This window comes from Megalops cyprinoides, chromosome 16 (assembly GCF_013368585.1).
Source record: "Megalops cyprinoides isolate fMegCyp1 chromosome 16, fMegCyp1.pri, whole genome shotgun sequence".
Classification (NCBI taxonomy): Eukaryota; Metazoa; Chordata; class Actinopteri; order Elopiformes; family Megalopidae; genus Megalops; species Megalops cyprinoides.
The window spans coordinates 30,176,552-30,198,152 of NC_050598.1; the positions used below are offsets into that span (position 1 = coordinate 30,176,552).

General features: G+C 46.2%; 1 protein-coding gene across 1 annotated transcript; it reads left to right on the forward strand.

Annotated features, from left to right (window-relative positions):
• The first annotated feature begins 10,421 nt into the window (after window positions 1-10,421).
• On the forward strand, window positions 10,422-15,051 carry si:dkey-106g10.7 (uncharacterized protein C11orf95). The gene is made up of 5 exons (XM_036547664.1): window positions 10,422-10,716; window positions 11,653-12,207; window positions 13,116-13,430; window positions 14,034-14,444; window positions 14,585-15,051. Exons 1-5 carry the CDS (start codon window positions 10,581-10,583, stop codon window positions 15,040-15,042), a joined length of 1,875 nt encoding a protein of 624 aa, XP_036403557.1. The 5' UTR covers window positions 10,422-10,580; the 3' UTR covers window positions 15,043-15,051.
• The last annotated feature ends 6,550 nt before the right edge of the window (window positions 15,052-21,601 follow it).

The window sequence follows — 21,601 nt, forward strand, 5'->3', positions numbered from 1 at the left end:
CACAGGATGGGAGGAGTGGGGGTCACCACTTTTAGGATGGGAAGGGTGGCGACTGCCTTCAGGCACGTTAGGGTCCCGGCAGGAGAGGACAGTAGGATGGGAGTGGAGTTTGTTGTGTGGAGTGCTGGAGCATTCTGAACACTGTGACCCTCAGTACTCAGCTCTGGCTTCTGGGTTTTGACTACACAGACTGCTGGGCCCTAAAACAAAAAAGGAGAGAACACCCCTAGAAGATTAAATTTGGCATAATTTCATGACAGCATGTTAATATTAAAAATATTAAGAAAATATCAATTATCATACTAGTGATCTTAGTTGTTTTTTTTTTTTTTACTTTTCTTGCTGGAGTCACCAATCTGCAAGTTTCTTCTGATCTGACTCTTATCATAAATTACTGAGCCACGGTTTGACTTCAAACCCCTTCAGTTTCTCCCTAACTAAAAACATACAGTTAAATCTGCACGCAGGCTGGCAAATAAACAACTAATTTAACATTGACAATATACGTAATACAATACATTGCATTGTTTCAATAAACAGACCTGGACTCTACATGCTCCAGATATATTTCTTTTTAGCCTCTGTATTTCACAGGGAATCTGATGTTCCCAGAAGTTACTAACAACAGCTTTGCACGACGCCATCAGCTATCAGATCCCCCAGTATGACACCCTTACCTGAGTGGCTCTGACTGGCTGCCTTCTACCCTGCTCCCCCTGCTTCCTCATCTCCCTCTCCCACGCCCTTTTCTTGGCCCTCTGCTCCCTTTTTGCGATCCTCCAGTACTCCCGCTTCTTGCGCAGGAGGTCCTCCTCCGTTTGGGAGGGAGTGTTCGCCGGTTGTTTCGGGGGCTCTGGGGAGCAGCAGTGTCCCGTTCTCCTCGTGCGCAGCCTCTGAGCGCGACGGAGCGGGAGGCGACTGGAGGATGAGGGCGCGTGACTGCATGAGGGGGCATGGGTGGCGGGCGGTTGGCTGCTCTGAGGTTTGTGAGGAGGCGTCTGATTGGACGAAGGCAACTGTGGGGCTGGCTGACAGTGGGCAGGGGATTGGCTGGATTGGACCATGTGACTAGTCTCCTGGTTTGTGGGGGCCACATGACAGATCTTCTCACGGGACGGGGATTGCACCTGCTGGGCTACAGAGGACTGAGGATCAGAGACTGTGGCACTGGGCTGCCCCTCCACAGGGGGGGCAAATCCCTCACCCCCTGCTGAGAGACTCGACAGGTTTGGCTTGACCTCCACCTCCTGCGATTCCTCCTCAGGGCCGACCTGTTCGCTCTTGCAGGGCTGCAGATTGTTGCAGTCGGCCACCGAGCTCAGAGATTCCTCCAGAAGCTTCTTCATGGAGGCCACAGCCAGGAGAGTCGTTGCTTGACTATCCAAACCCACCGCTGAGTCCTGCTCCACCTCTGGAACTGGGGAAAGGCAGGGTTTGATCTCTCGACTCAAAGGCAGATCCCCACCGGAACTCGTGGCTTTCACGGGAGCCGGTTCATCTTCTTGTTTTACGCTGCTCGGACTGTCCTGGACAGGGGGAGGTACGTCAGGCTTTGACAGAGGTGCGGTGTTGGGGGGACGGTCTGCAGTCACGGCCCTGGTGGAGACAGGAGCCGCCGTGCGTCGAGCAGCGAGGGCCCTCAGGTTCTGCTGTCTCTGTGCCACCGTGCCGTACCTGCACTGTGACAGAGCCTGCCTGGCGCGAGCCGACCGCTTGGCTCTCTGCTCCCGCTTCTTTATCCTCCAGTACTCCCGCTTCTTCGCCATCCTCTCCTCTTCCGTTAACTCCGGTGTCGGGTCGCACGCCACCGCCGAGCCCGCGGGACCTTCCACGACAGCGCAGCCCGCTGGCTTTGACCCCTGACCCTCCTCACCGCGAGTGATCGAGCACTTCCCCGTAACCACGGTTACCAGCGGAATGCTGGGCCTTTGCTTGAGCATAGGAAGCCGTGCAGAGGTACTTTGGGGGCCATGGGAGCGCCTAAGGGAGCTGTTGGCTTGAGTCACCACAGCGTGAGAACTCTGGAGGCTTTTTGGAATGCCGTCGGAAGCAGGCCTGGCTCTACTTGAGATCAGCTTTGGGGGGTTCAGGGGCGGCGTAACAAGAAGGTGACAGGTGCCTTTCATTTGCACACTGCTCTTAAGTGGAGGCGGAGCCGTGACATGCACCTGCTTTTTGAGGACTGCACTGCCTCTGTCGGCGGAATCTCTGCAGCTTGGGACTGGGAGCAGCTTGTTAGGAAACGAATGGCTTTCGGGTAACTTTTCTCGTCCCAGCGACCTAAGGTTGGCTGAGGCTTGCGGAATGTTTGTTGTCATGGTGCCGTCCTCTTTAATAAATCCACCGATGGTCTCGTGGTCACTGGGGAAGGTACTTCCCGGTGGCTGCGGCACTTTCTCTCCCCCGGACCTTGTTCTGCGCATCTCTTCCAGAATGCTCTGGTACCGTTTCACTCGACGCAGCAAAGAGTCCCGCTCTTTCATCTTGGCCTTCACCTCCACCGAGAGCTTCGCCCGCTGCTCGCGTTTTTTGATGCGCCAGTATTCCCGCCTCCTGGCCATCCTCTCCTCCTCGGTCTCCTCCTTGTTGCCCTTCTGGGAGTTTCCCCTCAATGAGGCCATGGCTGGGGTGAAGGCCCTCCGTGCATTCCTCTGACTGATCACCCTTTGACTTTCCAGAAACCTCTGTTTCTGTGTTTTGTAACGGACGACACCCCAACGCTCGCTGCCATCTTGAAGCTTCTGACGCCACAAGGTGGCTTTTGCCAAGTGCAGAGGGGCAGGAGCTACAGTGTTAGTTTCTGGACCAGTGAGGTAAGCTGTGTCAGTAGCCCTATTCAGGTCTTCATCCTCAGGTTCTACTTTCTGAATAACTGCTTGGTGGTTGGACTCGGCTGCCGTCTGACTGTCTGCACCTGGTGATGAATCATCCGCCTCCTTCTTTACTGTGCATCCCAGCACTTCCATCTGGGTATTTTTAGGGTTTTCTGTCTGAGCGCTACTGACGGAGCATTCCAGAGCAGAGCAGGATGTACCTCCCTGTGATATATTTGTCCCTCCACTCTCTGGTCCATGGCCAGGGACAGCTACCTTTGCTCCTGCAGGAACAAGAGCATCAGAGGTTGTCTGACCGATAGAGGCGGCTGGAGTCTGGACATGGACACAGAGCTGTGGGCTGCTGTCGGGGGCGTGGTCAGTCACTGCCTGGAGGACAAGATGTTGCTCAGCCAACGCTGCAGAGGAGGTGCCGTTGAGGAGCGCCCCCTCGTTCTGAACTTGGCAGTGCAGAGAACCACTTGGCGGGACTTTTATTTTGACAGCAGGCACTTGGGAGCAGCTGTCTGACAGTGCTCCGTTCGGTTTTGCGGGAGAGAACGTCCCGCCCGCAGTGTGGACAGGTGAACAGCCCGCCACCTTGACGCTAGCCCCCTTTGGGTTGTTCTGTGAGTCTGAGCAAGCTGCAGGGAAGAGTGGCAAGACGTTGTTGAGTTTTATCTTCTGAAACCACCTCTCCTTCTGGTTTGCCACGGCAGGTTGCCCTCCTACCAAAGTACAATTCCCACCTGCCGCGAGGCCAGCGTTCTCCCCATCCTGCATCCCATTGACTGCCCCCTCTGACTCCACCTGTAGACACACACCGGTGTGGTAAGTGCCATCGCTGTTTAGCAAAGTGGGACCAGCCACGCTGAGGCGGACTGTCTGGGGTCCACCGGAAGCACTGCATTTGGAGATCCTGGCATTTGCCCTCTCCTTTTTGAGCTCGGAGAGCTTGGCTCTCTGCTCTCGCTTCTTGGTCCTCCAGTACTCCCTTTTGCGGGCGAGCGTGGCTTCGTCAAACTCCGAGGCTGGCCGGTAGCGCTGGGACCGCGACCCGCCCGAGTTCTGCATGCTGACAGTGTGGGTGATCCTCCTGGACTTCAGCAAACAGTGACGACCGGTCCTTCACACATCCTCCTCTCCCTCTGTCTCATCTGCTGAGCTCCAGGACAGGGTACTACGGCCTTTAAGAGTATTGTTACACAGTCTCATCCTGGGTAATGTCAATTTTCAGCCTCTCTCATGCCGTACCCTTCTTGGACAGGTCACATATCTTCAGAGTTTCCTGAGGTTGATAAGGTACTAGAAAGGTCTGGAAACAGAAGCAGACATTTCTTTGCTGAAAATCTCAGATCAGTCAAATATATTGCAATAACAATGGGAAAGGGAAAAAACATTCAATCCCCCTCTATTTTAATTTTTAGTTCAGTTCTTTGATAACCTATCACACCTACAATTATAAGCAGCCCCTCTCACAAATGTCATTAAACACCCCAGTTTATACAACAGCACAACATTTCAATATGAAATATCTGAACACACTGAGACCTCCTTGAATTGAATGCCTAATAATATTTCAGTCATTAATAAACACTTAATATGACCACTGCATATATGACACAACATGAGCCATATTAAAGTCAGAGAGCTAATATCCAGTCTCACATTCAAAATTTAAAATTAATTCACAAAGGAGGGATTCCTTAATGCAAACAGTGATTACTTGAGCTACACTCATCTGATCTACTGTTTGGGCTTTGAACTTTAATCCCTGTGACCCTGTTTCTAAACCTGCTGCATGTGTATACCTTTGCCATCCCCGACAAGCTCATCCGTGTCCTCCATAATCATGTTAAACTGGAAGTCAGAAATCTTGCATCTGCTTTGTTAATTATGGGGTTAAGAGGAGTGACATGTCACTTGCAAGCATTTTTGTATGAAGTGATACATACATTTCCTTATTGTGAAATTGGCATAAATTTAAGAAGTGCAACAGACGGCAATGCAGTATCTAAACAATACTAATGTAAATACCTTAAGAAATACGAAAATGCATTTTTGTCCGACTTTTTGTCATTGCCAATTACCCTGTAGGATTGCCTTGTGAGGGAGTGTAGGCGAAGCAACTTGCTGATATACATGCGCACAAACGCAAATGCTATTTTTCACACCTTTCACACCTGTTATGTCTTCACCCATCTCTCCAAAACTGATAGAACTTAGTGTGTGCTAGCAATGTGTTAATTACGTTTTACTTTGTTAAATATGTAAATGTTTATGCCACACACCCTTAGTTCTCTTTCTGTTTACCGTAGTAACAACAGACAGATCTGTATTTCATCAGCTTTGTTTCAGCTCAGGTTATACGTAATCGTCATTGTGTGTGCATGTGAAACTGTATTCAACCAGCTATTGGTTAACGAGCTCCACCCATAAAATCAAAGGCTGAGTCATTTTTTTCCAGCAGCTGTGGCTGTGCTTGTGTTCAGGCTGGTTACATCTTGGTTTGTTTCATGAGGTTTGTATGTGTGTTGCATTGGTCAGCACTGTCATATCACAGTGTAAGTCCTGCAGTGCACTGCAGGTTAAGTGGACGCTAACTGGAGAGTATGTGCTACTCAGCTAACATTGTCCGGTGCCTGATCAGTTGCAGGATGGCAAACCCCGGTAATGAGAGGACCCTGGCTGATGCACCCACCCCTATCCTGAAGGGAGAAAAGCCAATTTGTTCTGTTGCTATGGACTCCTGGTCATCGTCAGGAGACGACAAAGCTGAGCCTGAGCCTGGAAAACAAGGCCCAGACTGTGCTCGAGGCCAGCGCCTTGCCAACTGAGCCACTCAAAATTAAAGTTTGATTAACATGCCTGCAAATGGCTGTCACTACAGCTAGCTAGTGGCTAGTTTGTTTAGTAGGTAGCTATCTCAGAAAACTTCAATGGCAAGCATGAAAAATGAGGTCAGTATAATACTTTCCCCACACTTCACTGCATTTAGTCCGATTATAAGAACATTTAATGATTTGGAGCATCATATGCAATTCATGCAGAATAAGGTAGGCCTAGTTTCCATTAACTACCTACTTGGCTGACTGACAGCATCATCGTTGTCTGTTTACAGCTTGCCAGCTAGGTGTTGGAGTGTAGAGTATGTTGAGTATAGAGTGAGGAAATTCTCCACATCCCTGCCTCTTACAAGGTGCGCTTTAGTTAACAGAAATAAAGTTTCAGTCTAAGAGACTTTCATCACAGTCTGCTGTGTCTATTAATAAAATTGCTCATATGAGATCCGGTATTGTGGATAATTTATTCTCTCTAAAACAAACCAAGCGACAGAATTCACAGCAACATGACTATCAAGTACCTAGTTACCTAGCTTGCCAACCTTCAGATTGCTGAAATTTGCCATGCACATTGTTGGAATGAGTCCTGTCTCTTGTTTTATGATTATATCCAGAAACATGACTGACATGTTTTAACAGCAACAGCCTTCATATCAGGTACATGTACCACTGCTATAGACTGCCTCATCATTGTAGACAGCTTGCTAGCAGCTAGCTCCAAAGGCTTGCCAGTGGGAAAATTTATGAGGCTGACGGCCTTACAAATGTTGATATGAATTTTGCCGACCGGTTTGCTTTACTAGAATGAGGAAATTCTCAACTACACCCACTCCTCCTAAAAGAGCAATTTTATTAATAGACCAACATAAGACTGATGGACTTTTAGAAACACTGGTCTACACATATGCTTTTCTGCAACACCAGTGATTGCATTGGGTTTGCAAAGTAGGTTCTATTATTAGCCAAATGTTAAGCATGATTTACACAAACTTAAACAATCAATTTCAATTACAAATTTTAACTTGCAACATCTTAAACTAGTACAGCTATGGAACATTCAATTATTATAAATGTTCTAAATCATGAAAACTGGGATGAGATGCTCAAATTTAATTACAATTTTAATTTTAAATCAATCTGTGTGACAAAGTGCTGTCACTATGGTTGAGTATGTGCTCTGACTGCCATACCAAGGAGCCTGGCTGTTCTCGCCCTTTGCTACAATCTGATCCAACCTGAACCTTTTTTCTTGTAGTTCACTGTTCGACAAAAAGAATATTGTTAATAAAGGTGCTAACTTATGTTCAATTACTTGGTGCAATTCTCATTTTTCACATGTGTTTACTCAATGCATAAAAAGGCTATATCTGCCTTTTTGCATTGCTCTTAAATACAGCAAACAAACTTTAAGTGTAAACACTGCACAGACATGGTTAATGGCAGGATTTGAGGTAAACGTAAGGACCGTCAAGACTTAGGTAAAAAAAAACAAAAAGTATATTCGCTGACATCAGCCTATCGGATTTCTTACGATCAAAAATGTTGATATCGTACCTGAAAAATCCATACTGGTCGACCTCTACTATGTATTATATATACTCATAACGTAAACGACCAAATTCAGGATGTACCCAATATTATGACTTGAACTTATTCTAAATTTATTTAAACAGTAAGATACATCCTTACAGAACTTATATCTCTGTGGATATGATCTACAAAAAAAAACAACTATCCGATTGCGTAGTATTTGTGGCATGATGAAACCTCAAATGAATGACTTTTCAGGAACTAGAACACCACATAGTCTGGCTCCAAAGTAGTAAGGCGAGGCACAAGGGATTTCTGCATGTATTAGCTGTAAACCAATGAGACTTCATCACAACACCGAGACAAATAAGAGCTTTCTGGTGACTTTAGCCAAAACATACTTGTGAGTTTTATATATCAACAATGCCAGGTGAGCACAGGCACACCAGTGATCACAACGAGCCAGTCGTGTAGCTTATTGAAATTTAAGTCCTTTCCGTCTGCAATTATACATTTTCCAGATAAAGAAAAAAAGAAAGAAGACAGGAAACACATGTGCAACCGCAGCTTCTTGTGTACATCACTGTGATGTTTGTGAAGACAATCAAGATGTGGAAAGTCCATGGATTACCTCAATGCCAGGACTGCTGATACAATGCTGTAACAACACTTGCATTTTTAAACAACCAACTAGCCCTGTACAATGTTGTTGAGCATATGATTACATGTGAAAATATGCAGGAATACAGAGTTTTGTTTACATATACAAACACAATATATGGAACTAGTATTCAAGGAAGTAATGTCCATATGCAAGTGCATGCATTTGTGTATTAAACCAGAAGAAATGCAAGTACATACCCAACTTTGAACACGGAATATTTTCATACCGTACTATATCCATTACTAACAACTACTGTTGCCTTCAAATACACGAGTAGGCTTTAAAAACATGGTTCATGTTAGCGTGCGCAAGGAACAAGGAAACAGAAAAATTAGGTACTGTGCCTTTAAAGCCCTGTCCCTCAGTCTATCACGAATGAATTCTGTCGTAAGCCATTTTATAATTCTTTATTTTTTTGTCATTTTAACATTATGTTGTGCCCAACAACCCATATCGCGCGTATAATTCACCAAGCGAAGCCGCGAAACACGAAGAAAAAGCACCCGGAAAGGGGGACATTTCCGTGGTATTCGTGCCTCGATTGGCGTTGTCTCTGTCGGGCTACAATGGACAACCTCTTCCTCCTACCCCTGTCCACACGGTCTGACGGCTGTCTGCTTGTGTTGCTTGTTCTTGATCAAACCACAGGCGCAGCGGAGAGCAAGCGGCAAGAAAAAAATCAGAATGTTTCAAACGTTTGAAAAGCATGCATGTGTTATTACCTGGATAGTTACATCTAACTTTCCGGGACAGTTTGTAAACGTTTGGACATATGTACTGTCAGGACACTGCAGCGACTTTCCGCGAGCCAGCCTTTCTTTCTGCCGCTGCCTTGACAACGGGGGAAAAGTACCAGGATGTGAGACCTGGCTGCGTGTGTATTTACTGCGTAACGCGTGGACACACACGGGCTTCTTAAAGCTCCAGCGCCCGCACGTTGGACCAATTCGGGTTCGATTGTAGGTCGATTTGGCCCGTTTTGGTCTGCATTTAACGCGAAGCGTTGTTGAAACTGCGCACATATTAATTCTAATCGCGAAGCAAGACTTTATGCGTGAAGCAGCATGTCGTCGTCTGTTAAATAATTAAGTAACCATGGGAATGTGTGTTAGCTGTACGCAGGGTTCTTTAAGAATAGCAATTGTGAGCCCTGGAATTGTAATTATAGGTTGAAAAACGTTTAGCATATTATTAGTGCAACAGGTGATAAACTAATTGTCATTATCATATTCATATACACCATCTTCATCTTCATCATCACCCTACATAAAATACGTCGTCATTGAGATGCACTCATTTGTCTTTTATTTTACAAGAAACCATCTTTGTCCTCGGTAATAGTCTTTTCTTTAAATCCCCTCATAAATTATTATAAATATAAATTAATATTCGTGTAAGACGTGATCAAATGCTTGTAACTACACAGACGAGACAGTGGGATATAAAATTGTACTAAACACTAAAACATTTTTACATGCCTTGATGGGCAGTGGTCCTCCTAAAAAGTGACGTGTCGTGGTTCAAAAGATTACTCTGTCTAAAAGCGGCAACATTGCAATTCAGTTCGCTCAGGCATTGAATTCTGCAAGACAATTATGACCCCAGCTGGCAAGCCCTGATAGGGAACGGTATTAGCAGCTCTTATGCTCAAAACAACATCTCAATTAAACGGTGAAGACGTTAATTGAGATTCACGGATACGAGTATGAACATAAACGTTATCTTAACCTATTAACATGCCGTCTTCGTTCCCAGTGGATTATACAGTAGACTGCCTTCCTGGATTTATTTCCCGGCTCTCAGCACCGTCCCGCGCAGCTTGACAGCACAGTAACCGTATTTTAAAACGCAGAATTTAAAATACTGGTCAAAAGCAACGTCGGGTCGTTATAACTTATGGTTGTCGAACATGGTGTTAGTGCCAAGTCTTCCCTTTAGTCACCCACTGCACTTACATCTGCAAATTCCGTCATGTATATGGAAAATATGAGCCGTCAAGTCAAACATTCTTTGATGACTGACAAGTTCTGGAATGTTGAATGCATGACGCGAAATGCCATTTTTTAAACTTACAAAACTGCATGATAATACCCCTTCGTAAAGGATTAGAAAATCATATACGGTGGTCCTTCAAGGGCCAATCCGTGATTGCGGTGGAAAAGAACAGCAACGTTTGCATGCTAATCGTTTCAGTTGTATTTACTTATCTTTATTGTCCAGATATAACTATAACAATACTAGGGTGTGTGTGTGTGTTACTCCTTGGGTCTGACTCCACGGGTGTACACAGCTGGTCCTCCGGATAAACTCGTCGCTGCATGAAGGGCGTTACTGTCTCTTTAAATTTACCCAGGAGCCCCTAAAGGAGCCCCAGGGGCCCCTAGCTCGGCTCCCCACCCTGAAGACAAGCGGAGCCCAAAATCCGTCCAGGAGGCCGTAGTAACATACCAGAAACTACACAGACTTCACTCTTGCAGATCCTCACACGGCCGAGAGAGCAAATTAATATCGTGTCGATATGTAAAAAAAGTTAACTTGGCTCCTACGCTGGCCGTTCAACGGGAGGGGGGGTGTAACCAGAATGGAGACAACACAGTACTCAGTTATGAGTGCGTGCGTGTTTCCGATGTCTCTCTAAGAGCTTTGCCGAATTGTGTTTAACCTCTCCCCGCAGGACGGCTGCGTGCAGAAGACGCAAAACGCTGTGATATCCTGTCACACGCTGTAATAATGGAAGAAGACGAGCCGAGGGAATGCGAATCGGACGCGCACCCGTGCGCGGAGCAGATAGATTCTCTGTCATTAATAATAAGCACCGAGGAGGAAGAAACGCAAAGGCATAGTGACTCGGGACTCCATTCGCCAGGTAAAGACTGTTTTTGTTTTGTTTCGGTGGCTCTGCGTTAAACCTCTTCCGCCCCCTGTTACTCTTCTCTGACTGTTAATCCGAGTGACAACAATACTACGAGGCAGCATGGCCCCTTGTCTCTATGGCTCTGTTAAAACAAAGACAAAATAGCGTGCTTGCAGCCTGCTGCGTTGCACGGTGGCCACCCAGCGGACGCGAGGCGCAATCACTAAAGCCCCCCCCCCTCCCCGTACCCCTCCCCGCACCCCTGTGAAGTTATCGTGTGCTGTTCGCACAGGGAGGCGTTTTGCGGAAATGGAATCCAGTAGATGTGGAGTCGAAAATGTTTACCCGAGCAGCACAGCCTGTTCTAACACTGTCATTGAGTAAGAGCTCTCCAACCAGCTGATACCTTGCGAATTTTAAGTACACCTCACACTGACATAAAGGAGTGGTATATTTCTATCTGATATGAAACACAACTACTTTCTTCGTGTCCTTTTCTGGCTTTATGTGTGTTAGTGCAGACGAAACATATCATTTAAATGATTGTCATCATGAAGAGCTTTTTGAAGTGGAAACATTGTTGTGCACATGCACAAGAGCTCATAGCCACTGAGCTCAACTGAGAGGTTGCTGGATCAATTCCCCACTGGGACACTGCTGTTGTACCCCTGGGAAAGGTACTTAACCCACAGTTGCCCAAGTAAATATCCAGCTGTATGAATGGATAAAAATTGTGAGCTGCTCTGGGTAAGAGCGTCTGCTAAATGACAGTAATGTAATTTAATGTAAGAAGAAGTGTCAGGTGTCTAAAGCCAAAGTGCTCAATGGATGGTCTAACGACTCAGGGGAAGGGAAAGCCTCTCTCATGCATCGTCAGCAGAGCGTTGACAAAACGTTTTAGGAGCGCTGTTGTCGCGGGCCGCCTCTGACCTGTATTTCGCCCTCCAGGGGAGGACGGCGTGACAAACGGTCATGGCGTGCACGACAACAATGATGGCGAGGAGGACGACGCGGCCCCGCCCCTCCGCTCCCCGGGCACCAGCTACTGGAGTGTGACGGAGAGTCCCGGCTCGCCCTTCCTGCTGTCCCCGGCGCCCGGCCCGCCCCCGCCCCCCTCCCAGCGCAGACAGGCTCAGCCCCGCTCCGAACGTGCCTCCCGCCCCGGCCTGAGCCGCATCCCGGGCCGGGACCACCGCCGGTACTACCACGAGTACTGGCGCAGCGAGTACCTGATGGACTTCGACCCGCGGCGGCACGGCATGGTGTGCATGGTGTGCGGCAGCTCGCTGGCCACGCTCAAACTCAGCACCATCAAGCGCCACATCCGCCAGAAGCACCCTGACTCGCTGCTCTGGAGCGCCGCCGACAAGGAGGTGATCCGCTCCGGCTGGGAGAGCCACCTGAGCCTGGAGAGCGGCCAGCGGCCCTACTGCACCGCCACCGCCGCTGCAGCTGCCGGCCCCGGCCAGGAGGGGGTGCTGGACTGCGCCCGACGCTCCACAGGTGTGTACCAGCTTTTATTGATGCTCGTAATAACATACTAATTATATCGTCGTATGTATAATAATATACTACAGTAACTGGATAAACAATAAATAATTATATAAATGTTATATAATTATATATTTGTAATAGTAAAACAATAAACAATAAAATAATATATAATATGTTTATATAATTATATATAATAATGATGAACAGCGGTTTATATAGTGCCTTTTGAAGATGCAACCCCCACTGATGCATAGTGCCCACCTAGTCTGATGCATGACATCCATTTTGCACTACAATGCCCACCACACATGAGCAAGCATGGAGGTGGAGAGGGAAGGAGTTATTTAGCCGGTTAAACTGGGGAGGATTATTCGATGGACCAGATTGAAAGAGGCTGAGTGGGAATTTGGCCAATCGTCTTAAGTGGTGGTGGGGGTAATGGCTGTCATAATGCTCTGTGAAGGACAGCAGGGCCGTGCTGATTGCTGGGGCACAGGGGAGCTCGGTAATGGAGGGTGTACACTTCCTTCAAACGTCAAAATCACAGTAGCACTGCAAGGGGCAGAGTGTGGCTGAAAAACTTTCATCTGCATTACAGAATGCTACATCATGCACAGCGATGCTGACATCGAGCAAAGCGTAGATTATGGTTTGGGAGTTTGCACAATTTCCATGTGAATAATAGATATTAGAATAATGTAGGATTTTGTTTGTGCCATAATCACATGTTAGTGAATATACTTTAGCTATCTTTACAATTCTGGAAATAGAAACTTACAATCCACAGTTACATACTAGGGTTCTGATTGTTGTGTCCATAGTTCAGATGTCAGTGTTTTATACAACAAAGGTGGCAGTGATGTTTCGTTTGGTTTGTTCGATGTGATAATTGAATTTGCCCCTCTGATGTTTCCCAGGGAAACCGGCCCCCCTGACCGTGAAGCGGCCGCCCCCTTTGGTCAGCAGCGGGGGCCGTGGTGGGGCGGGCTCCCCTTCCGCCCACACCCTGGAGCGCTACCTGAACGACTCGCTCCATGCCTGGTTTCGGCAGGAGTTTCTGATGGAGTACGAGGCCGGGCCGGGCCGGCTGGTGTGCATGGTGTGCGGCAGCCAGCTGCCCTCCCTCCACCTGGACCACATCAAGAGGCATGTGCTGGACGTCCACCCAAACTCCCTGGTGTACAGTGCAGAGGAGAAACACTGTATCCTGCAGACATGGGCCAAGAGGAAAGGTAAAGAGGAGGAGCAGAGAGGAGAGGAAGGGAGGAGAGGAGAGGAGGGGAGAGGAGGAGAGAGGAGGGGAGAGGAGGAGAGAGGAGAGGAGAGATGGGGAGAGGAGGAGAGGAGAGGAGGGGAGAGGAGGGGAGAGAAGGAGGGATGGGGTTGGGCTGATGGCTTCATGAGGGTTCGGTCTGTTAGACCTCCAGTTCTTTCTGTTGCGAACAGTGAACATGTGTGTGAATGAGAATGTGTGTGTGTATGTGTGTGTGTGTGTGCATGTGTGTGTGTGTGAGAGAGAATGTGCGTGCATAAGGGTGCATGTGTTTGTGAGAGTGCGTGAGAGTATGTGTATTTGTGGATGCGTATGTGTGTGTGTGAGAGAGAGTTTGTGCTTGTGTATGTGTGTTTGTGAGGGTGTGTATGTGTGTGTTTGTGAGTGAGTGTTTGTGAGAGTGAGTGAGTGGCAGAGTGGCACTGTGAGTCCCTTGGGCCCAATTCTTCCACAAGATGTTGTGTTGTTGCCATGGGCACAGAGATGCTCTAATTCTGGTAGACAAAGGATTCCCTCCCTTTCACGCTTCCTCTCTCATTCTCCCCCGTGCGCTCGCTGCCAGAATCCGACCCCCTGAGAAACGACGTTCCCATCAAACCCGAACCTGACGGCGAGGATGGGGGAGACGAGGGTGATGGGGTCCTCTCTGAGGAGGCAGGGAAGAACAGGGACAGGACAGCAGAGGGGGGCGAAGCCCAGAAACGGGGGGGCCCCTGGAGCGGTCGTGGCGGCCTCCCACAGCGCTGGCGGCTGGACTACCTGGTGACCTACGCCCCCAGGGGTCAGGGCCTGTGCTGCATGGTGTGCTCCGAGGCTCTCCCTGTCGCCAAGGTCGGCAGTTTCCGCCAGCACATCCAGGAGCACCACCCCGAGACCGCCGCCCTGAGCCGGCGTGAGCGGCAGGCACTGGCGGACGCCTGGGACCGAGAGGCAGCGGCGCCCCCTGGAGGCGAAGCTTTGCAAGTGAAAGAAGGTAAACCCAGACAAACTTAAAAGGAAAGACTCACAGGCAGAAAAAAAGAAACAAAAGCCTTGGCATTCAGCGAGTCTGGACTTACAACTTTCTGACTGCCCTCTCACCCCCTCCCTCCCCCCCTTCTCTGTTCTTGGCAGAAGCTCCCCCAAACGCACCTGGCGCCCTGGCCACGGCGGCGAAGAATGGCAAACCGGCGTCCCCGGTGAAAGCGTCCGAGCAGACCGGCGGCGGGCGGACAGAGGAGGGGGGCGGCAAGCAGGGCGCAGCCAGGGACGGGGTGGCGCGGCACGGGCACTACCCGGGCAAAGACCAGAGGCGCAACTACCAGGTGCGCTGGCGCATGGAGTACCTGATGGATTATGACTGCCGGCGGCACGGGCTGATCTGCATGGTGTGCGGCGCGGCGCTGGCCACGCTCAAGGTCAGCACCATCAAGCGGCACATCCAGCAGGTGCACCCCGACTCGCTGGTGTTCGGGCCCGCCCAGCGACAGCAGGCCCTGCTCAGCTACAACCAGACCGCCCTGCACTTCGTCCACTCCGAGGACTGCTTCTCCGCGCCGGATCACGGCCACGGCGGCCTCTTCGTCGCTTAGGGGGCCTTCCTTCCCCACCGTATTCCTCACTTCCTAGCTTTGGTAAAGATCTGAGGGGCGGGTGGGGGTGGTGAGAAGATGAAGCTGGGGGAAGCCTGCCTAGACTAATACAGCTGATCGTGGGGGGTGTCGCTCCCAGAAACAACAAGTGTCGGGTGCGTGAATGAACAAAAGAAGACACCTACCACAGTAATCCCCCCAATAATGAACAGAAACTCTCTCAGCCTCTCTCCGCCTCAGTGTACAAACAAGGGGCTCCTGACTCATCCGTTTCTCCCATGAGAGAAATGTTCTGAGCCCCCCCCCCTCCCCCCACACCCACAGTCCCACCGAGAGCAGGCTACCCACGCTGTACTGCAGTGCGGAAAATCAGAGACCTGCCTGCCACTAGCTTCTCATACATCGTACCGGAACAAGGCCACTATCAGGCATGAGACAGGGAACGCAGATTCAAACAAATCTTTGCTGCTCAGATCTATGTCATCGGCTCTTTTTCCACCATGAAATGAAATAAGCACTTTTACACATTTGCTGCGATAAAGAGCTTTTCTTTTTTTTCCCTTCTTCTCCAAATCACAGTGTAGCTCACTTAATATCACCTTTACAAGCATATACAAGCATACATAGGAGACATTAAACGGGTTGCGATTTTAAAAGGGTTTCAGTATAGTCGCATGACACCAGTGGGTGCCATCCAATGGGAGAACGAAGAATGGTGTGCTTATTCGTATGCTTTCCAGAAGAGAAGAGTATTGTACTGCTGTTACTTTATTACATGGGACATTACATGGGACATTACTAAGTCCAGTGTTTTCAGTAAGCACATTTTTGTGCCTTAATTGCATTGCCATCATATATGATTAACTTACTAATACATAAAAGTATTAGTCGGTACTTAAAAGTAAGTCAATCATAATACAGTTGCTCAGAATTTTCTTTACTTTTTTATGTCTCGAGGATAGTAAGGTGGAGTAGGAAATAAACGCACAGCTGCATGTGTAAGATTACAGAGTATTCGTTGCAGAGGTAATGAGAAACAACTTACTGACCTATGATTGTAGCAGTCAATAAGATCAATTTTCTGGTGGCATGGAAGGTCTTTTCATTTCCCTCAAGACATTGTTGATGTGCTTATTAAAAGTTAGCTAACTGCTGTCAGTTTAGCTAGTGGTATGCTTGGAATGCTACTTTACAATGCTGCCCACAGATTGTAATTGCCGTTACATTTACATTTAAATGGTCTGGAATAATTTTTTCATGTTTTTGAAATATATTCATGGACAAAAGGCTCTGACTACTTTGAAGGCAACCATAAGTAAGTGCCCTCATGATATTAAAAGGGTCCATTTTCCATTTAAATCCATGATATTTGGCTATTTTTTGTGTTGCTTTGATGGACATTAAGTGGGTTGTTATAATAAGTGAGGTGATATTAACTGGGTTCATCTGTACATTGAAGAATGTTAAAAGTGATTTTGCATGGAGCTCAGTGATTGTGCATGTTAAGACCAGTGTGGTGTGTTGTTAAAGGTACTGGACCTGAGGGACTTGGGTTCTTCCCTTAGATGAAATATTGCTGTTTCATAAAATTACATTTCTAGAATGTCAGGTCGAGGTTCAGGGGTTCAGTCTGCTGGGAAATTAAACAATGCTGTAATCAATTAAGACAAAAGAGATAATGCTCTGTTCTGGAGAATGCTCATTGAGGAGAACGGGTTGGACACCATAATTTTGCTTTTTAATTTTTTTGTCTAAATGTTTCTGCTTCAGTCTGCTCCAAAGCCGGTGTCCTGTCTATGAGCACTACTCTTGACATCCACCCAGATAAGATTCATTTAACAAGAGTAGAAAATGAAGACCCAGCTACAGCCCAAGCTTGTCAGACGTGGTGGTATCAGACAGGCTCTGACCTGTTTAATGTAGTGGAGGTGTATCTGGCAGCTCTACTTCCATCTCTCTGTTTTTCCTCTTTAGTTCAAATTCAAATATTTTTTATCGGTGCGACCGTAACGGTACATAATTGCCAAAGCAATGAATATAAACAACAACACTGCTATGAACTATCATAAAATGATAATAAACATTTATATGAAAGAAGAAAATCAAGAACTTGACAATCCCTCAGTTGTCTCTCTCTCTCTCACTCTCTCTCCCTCCTTTAATTATGGCTCCTCTCCTCAGTCCGTCCTAAAGTGCCTATCTCAGCTTTACTCCATCCTGACACGCCTTTTCTATAGTCTCACTTTGCTTGTGATTGCAGTCTTCCCACGCACAAATCATTATCCCTAATAGTTTAACAGCTGACTGCAGTTAAAATTCGAATAAAGGGTGCAATTATGTTGTTTAGGCCTTCATCTGGAACAAAAAATGGCATAATTGCAACTCACAGAACCAGCTGTTGCAGGCAAGGCCTGTAGGATGCAAATTGTTCCATCACCCCCTGCTGTTTCCAGCAAGCGATCGCTTCTTGTGACATCATAATGGCTGATCAGCTGGCGAGGGACCTAAAAAGGAGGGAGCGGTGATTCATGGTGATACTGAAATGGAGATCAGTGTTATCAGTTTATGTGACTTCTCTATAAAGCACCACTATCTTATTGCAGCTTGCACACAAAATTAGCAAAAGTGAAAAAAAAGCAGTGAAACTGTCCTAGATGGCTGTTGTGATCTGATTAATATCACTCGGCGTGATGTCACAACCCTGCTAATGTCACATAAAAAAAACACACATGCCATACACCATGGGTTTCATTTGTTAAATGAACTCTTTTAATATCACTGTAAAAACCTGGTTATTGTCACCGAGAGTAGTCATTTGTATAGCCTTTTTCCTGTCGGTTGCATACTTTTAAAATAATTTAACAAATAATACTCTGTTTGGGTGTGGAAACATGGTCAATGGCTAATTGAAGTCAATATGGTGGTGTTGCAAAGTAAAACTCTGGCTAATGTTAACTTTGTCTAGCTAGCAGTGTGCTGTTGCTAACATTAGACAAGACAGGGTGGTATTTGCTTAGTTCTTTGTCCTCCTAAATTCTAAATCTGAGAGAAGAGTTTTGAAATGTAATGAAACATTTTAACCCCTGACAGAACAGGAGGGTATTTGTCTCGCTGCTTGTTTTTAATTTACTTAATTACAAACAGCATAGCCAAATAGTGCCTTAGTTCTTTTCAAGGGCAATGGTCTGTTTCTTGTTTGCAATGGCTACACTGTAGCATTGCATACACAGTTGCTTTATTTGATCCTCTAGCTTGATATATTGAGAAAAAGTTTGAGCAATACTATAGAGCAGCTGACAGTCTTAATTCTGTATTTTAATAAATGATCCTGACATTGTGGTCAATGAATATTGAAAGCATTGGGCAGTATACTGCCATTGATATTGAAAGAAAAGTATGGTACTATAATGTGCACAAAATTCAGTTAAATTCCCACATTAAATTGTAAAATGCATAGATGCATGAATAAGCACAGTTTGTGGTGGCACCATTGGATAATATTTATATGTTTAAAATCACACCCCACTTAACATCATCTACTTGTTCTGCTCAGCAGTAGGGATTTTAAGGGGCTATACTGTACTACCAAGTCAACCTAAGAGTAGACATTACTCCAAAATTTGAAATATTTACATAACCGATAGGCACTTAATATATGTAACTGAAAACTCCCATCTTCTTAAAGAAATTTGATGTTTACCGGTTTGGTAGGGATTGATGGAATGCATCCACTTACATGACACAATAAAATTAGAGCTTAGAGTCATGAAGACGGGGGGAAAAGCCATCCACAATGTCATAAGGGCTGGGGAGTGAGGCTTCACTCGGGTGGAGCTATTGATTGCTATCAGAGACTCACTGCATCGAACCAGTCATGGTGTTCTGCTATTCGGAGCAAAGGCTTTTGATTGGATCACATGACTCTGATTGACAGCACTCAGTGGCTCTGCCCATTATGCAGACCCATTCATTCCCACCATGATCAGAAACTCCAGTACGTTCCACACCCCTCTCTCTGTGTGGGCAGCACAGGGAGTGCTTTAGTCAGCCACGGGATTAATCTCATTGGGTGTACTGTGTGAAAGACACTCCTCATCTTAAATACATTGTGAGGGATGGAGCGTATTCAGAGGAAGCAGAAATTCCAGGCAGGTGTGGAAATAAGTCCTTCAGAGGTCACATAACCCTTACACCTGTCCCTGTCATTCTTCACTCTCATATGTGATCACAGTATAACATACAGAAAAGGGTTCTGAATCTGGTTATATGCATATCTATTTCATTAGCACAATCTTGTAATAAAAGATTAAACAATCAGTACTGCCGTGTGGTCTGTGTTTGTGTGGGTCTATCCAGATATTTTAAACAGGAAATACACTGTATAAATTAGTATAGAAATAAGCTGTCTGAGGGACATGAGGGTCAGCACATGTCAATACGTTTTTTCCAGCTTGAGTTAAAGAGCCATTCTGTTCACCTCTCATGCTAGCAGGCTGAGGCTGCCCTGACTGTGCACTCAATCTCTTTAGACTGTGGCAGTGTAGCATAGTGGGAAGGGATTGTAACCAAAAGGTTTCTGGGTTGCTGGGCACTGCTGTTGTACCCTTGGGCCAGGTACTTAACCCACAGTAAATTGCCTCAGTAAATACCCAGCTCTATACATGGATAACATGTTTGAAAGAAAGAAAAAAAAAACTAACCAATGTAAGCTGGATAAGACCGTCTGCTAAATAAAAATAATGTAACGTAACTAAGGAGTTAAAATCAGTGGTTCGCTCAATGATTGTTTGAATTTAGAAGGAAAGCCTGCAAACTTCAGGTTAATTATTTCAAGGTAAAGTCCATAAATCTGAGGCGGGCTGTGCAGGGATTTGAATGGGCAGTGACAGTCCTCTTTCCTCCAGTTCCACACAGACAAATCAGCAGCCTGTTATCGCTTATCAGAAAGTCAGGAGCTTTAATGCCTGAAAAAGAAAATTCAGGGACAAATCCCACCCAGCCCTGCCCCATCACCCCCATCTGCAAACCCAAACCCCAAACAACACCCGACACAACTCATCCTTTGACAGTTTTATTAATCACTTTAACATCAGTACAAGGACCACATATTTTTTTCCATTTTATGTAGCCTCTCTTTCCAAAGCTCTTGAACATGAGCAAACTTTATACCTAAACCAAACAAACAGAGCCCAGATGTAATGGAACTCGCAAGAGAAGAATCCAAGTCTGCGAAAAGTGAGTGACTCCTGCCACCTCCAAAAAAAAAACAGATAAAAGGATCAAAAGCGATAGGCTACAAGGAAACTAGGTAAGGTAAGATCCAGTTTATGTTGAATGTAGTTCTCAGCTGAGTTGAATTCTCAGGAGAACACAGGGAGAAGCAAGAAACTGAACTGAAACAACATAAATAAGTCTGCAATAGGTCTGCAGTTGTTATTCACTTTTACAAAAACACAGGTAGCATCGCTTGCCTTTGTTATCCTTATGTAACGATCCTGAAAGGAAGGAAGGAAAATACCTTGAACCATGCCAAACCTTCGAAAGCACCGCCTGTAATCTTGGGTTGATAAGATGTCTAGTCTGATGAGGTTAGCCATGTGCCACAAGGACATGACTGATAAGAGATATCCGAGACTTTCCACTGTGAATGTGTGTGTGTGTGTGTGTGTTTTCTTTCTGTGCATGTATGAGCTGGCGTATGTGTGTGTTAACATGTCTGCACGCATGGGGAAAAAAACAAAAAATCCTACACAAATACCAGTGCCCTAAATCAGTAGGTCATATTAGAGAGAGAAGAAAAACAGCCGTGTCCCCCAGCTCAGCGTGACGTCATTTCCTGGTTCAGTCTCCATGGAAACGGATTGTGGAGAGGGACGAAGTGACACAGGTGCACATGCAAACCAAGAGTGTGTGCATCCCATCTCCGAGACGCGTTCTGACAGAGACGGACAGATAGACTCCTGAAACACCAAGGTCCACATGCGTTAGGTGGAATGTTCTATAAAAAAAAACCGTTCAGCGGTCAGAATTTCACAAAGCAGATACACTCATTGAAACAATTTGAGAACGATCATTAATATATTTATAGCTGTTATCATCAGTTGTTATTCATATAATCTACTGTAATACCGTTCTGTAGAAATGCAGAAGGAACCCACATATCAATGAGCAAAAGGCGTGTACAAACCCTCTTGGCTGAACACCACTCCCAGTCTATCTTTGAATTTACAACAACCATTACCATTTCAAAAACTCACAAGAAAACTATTACAATGTTAACACATTAGTCTATTCTTGGGAATAGCCCAATTACAGATTAGTTGTGATCTTCTATTCAAAAATAAAGTCCTAATCTGAGCAAAATCACAAAAAAAGAAAAACAACTATTTACTCAAATTACCAAAAAAAAAAAGATTAAAGTTGCAAGACAAACAGCATCTAAAAGGATCTAAATGTGGTTTCAGCTTCTGCAAAGGTGAAAATTTCATGGCCAAAAAAAAAAAACAGCCAAAAAAACCCACATCAAAAATGGCGAGTAGTCCCCTATCACACATCAGCG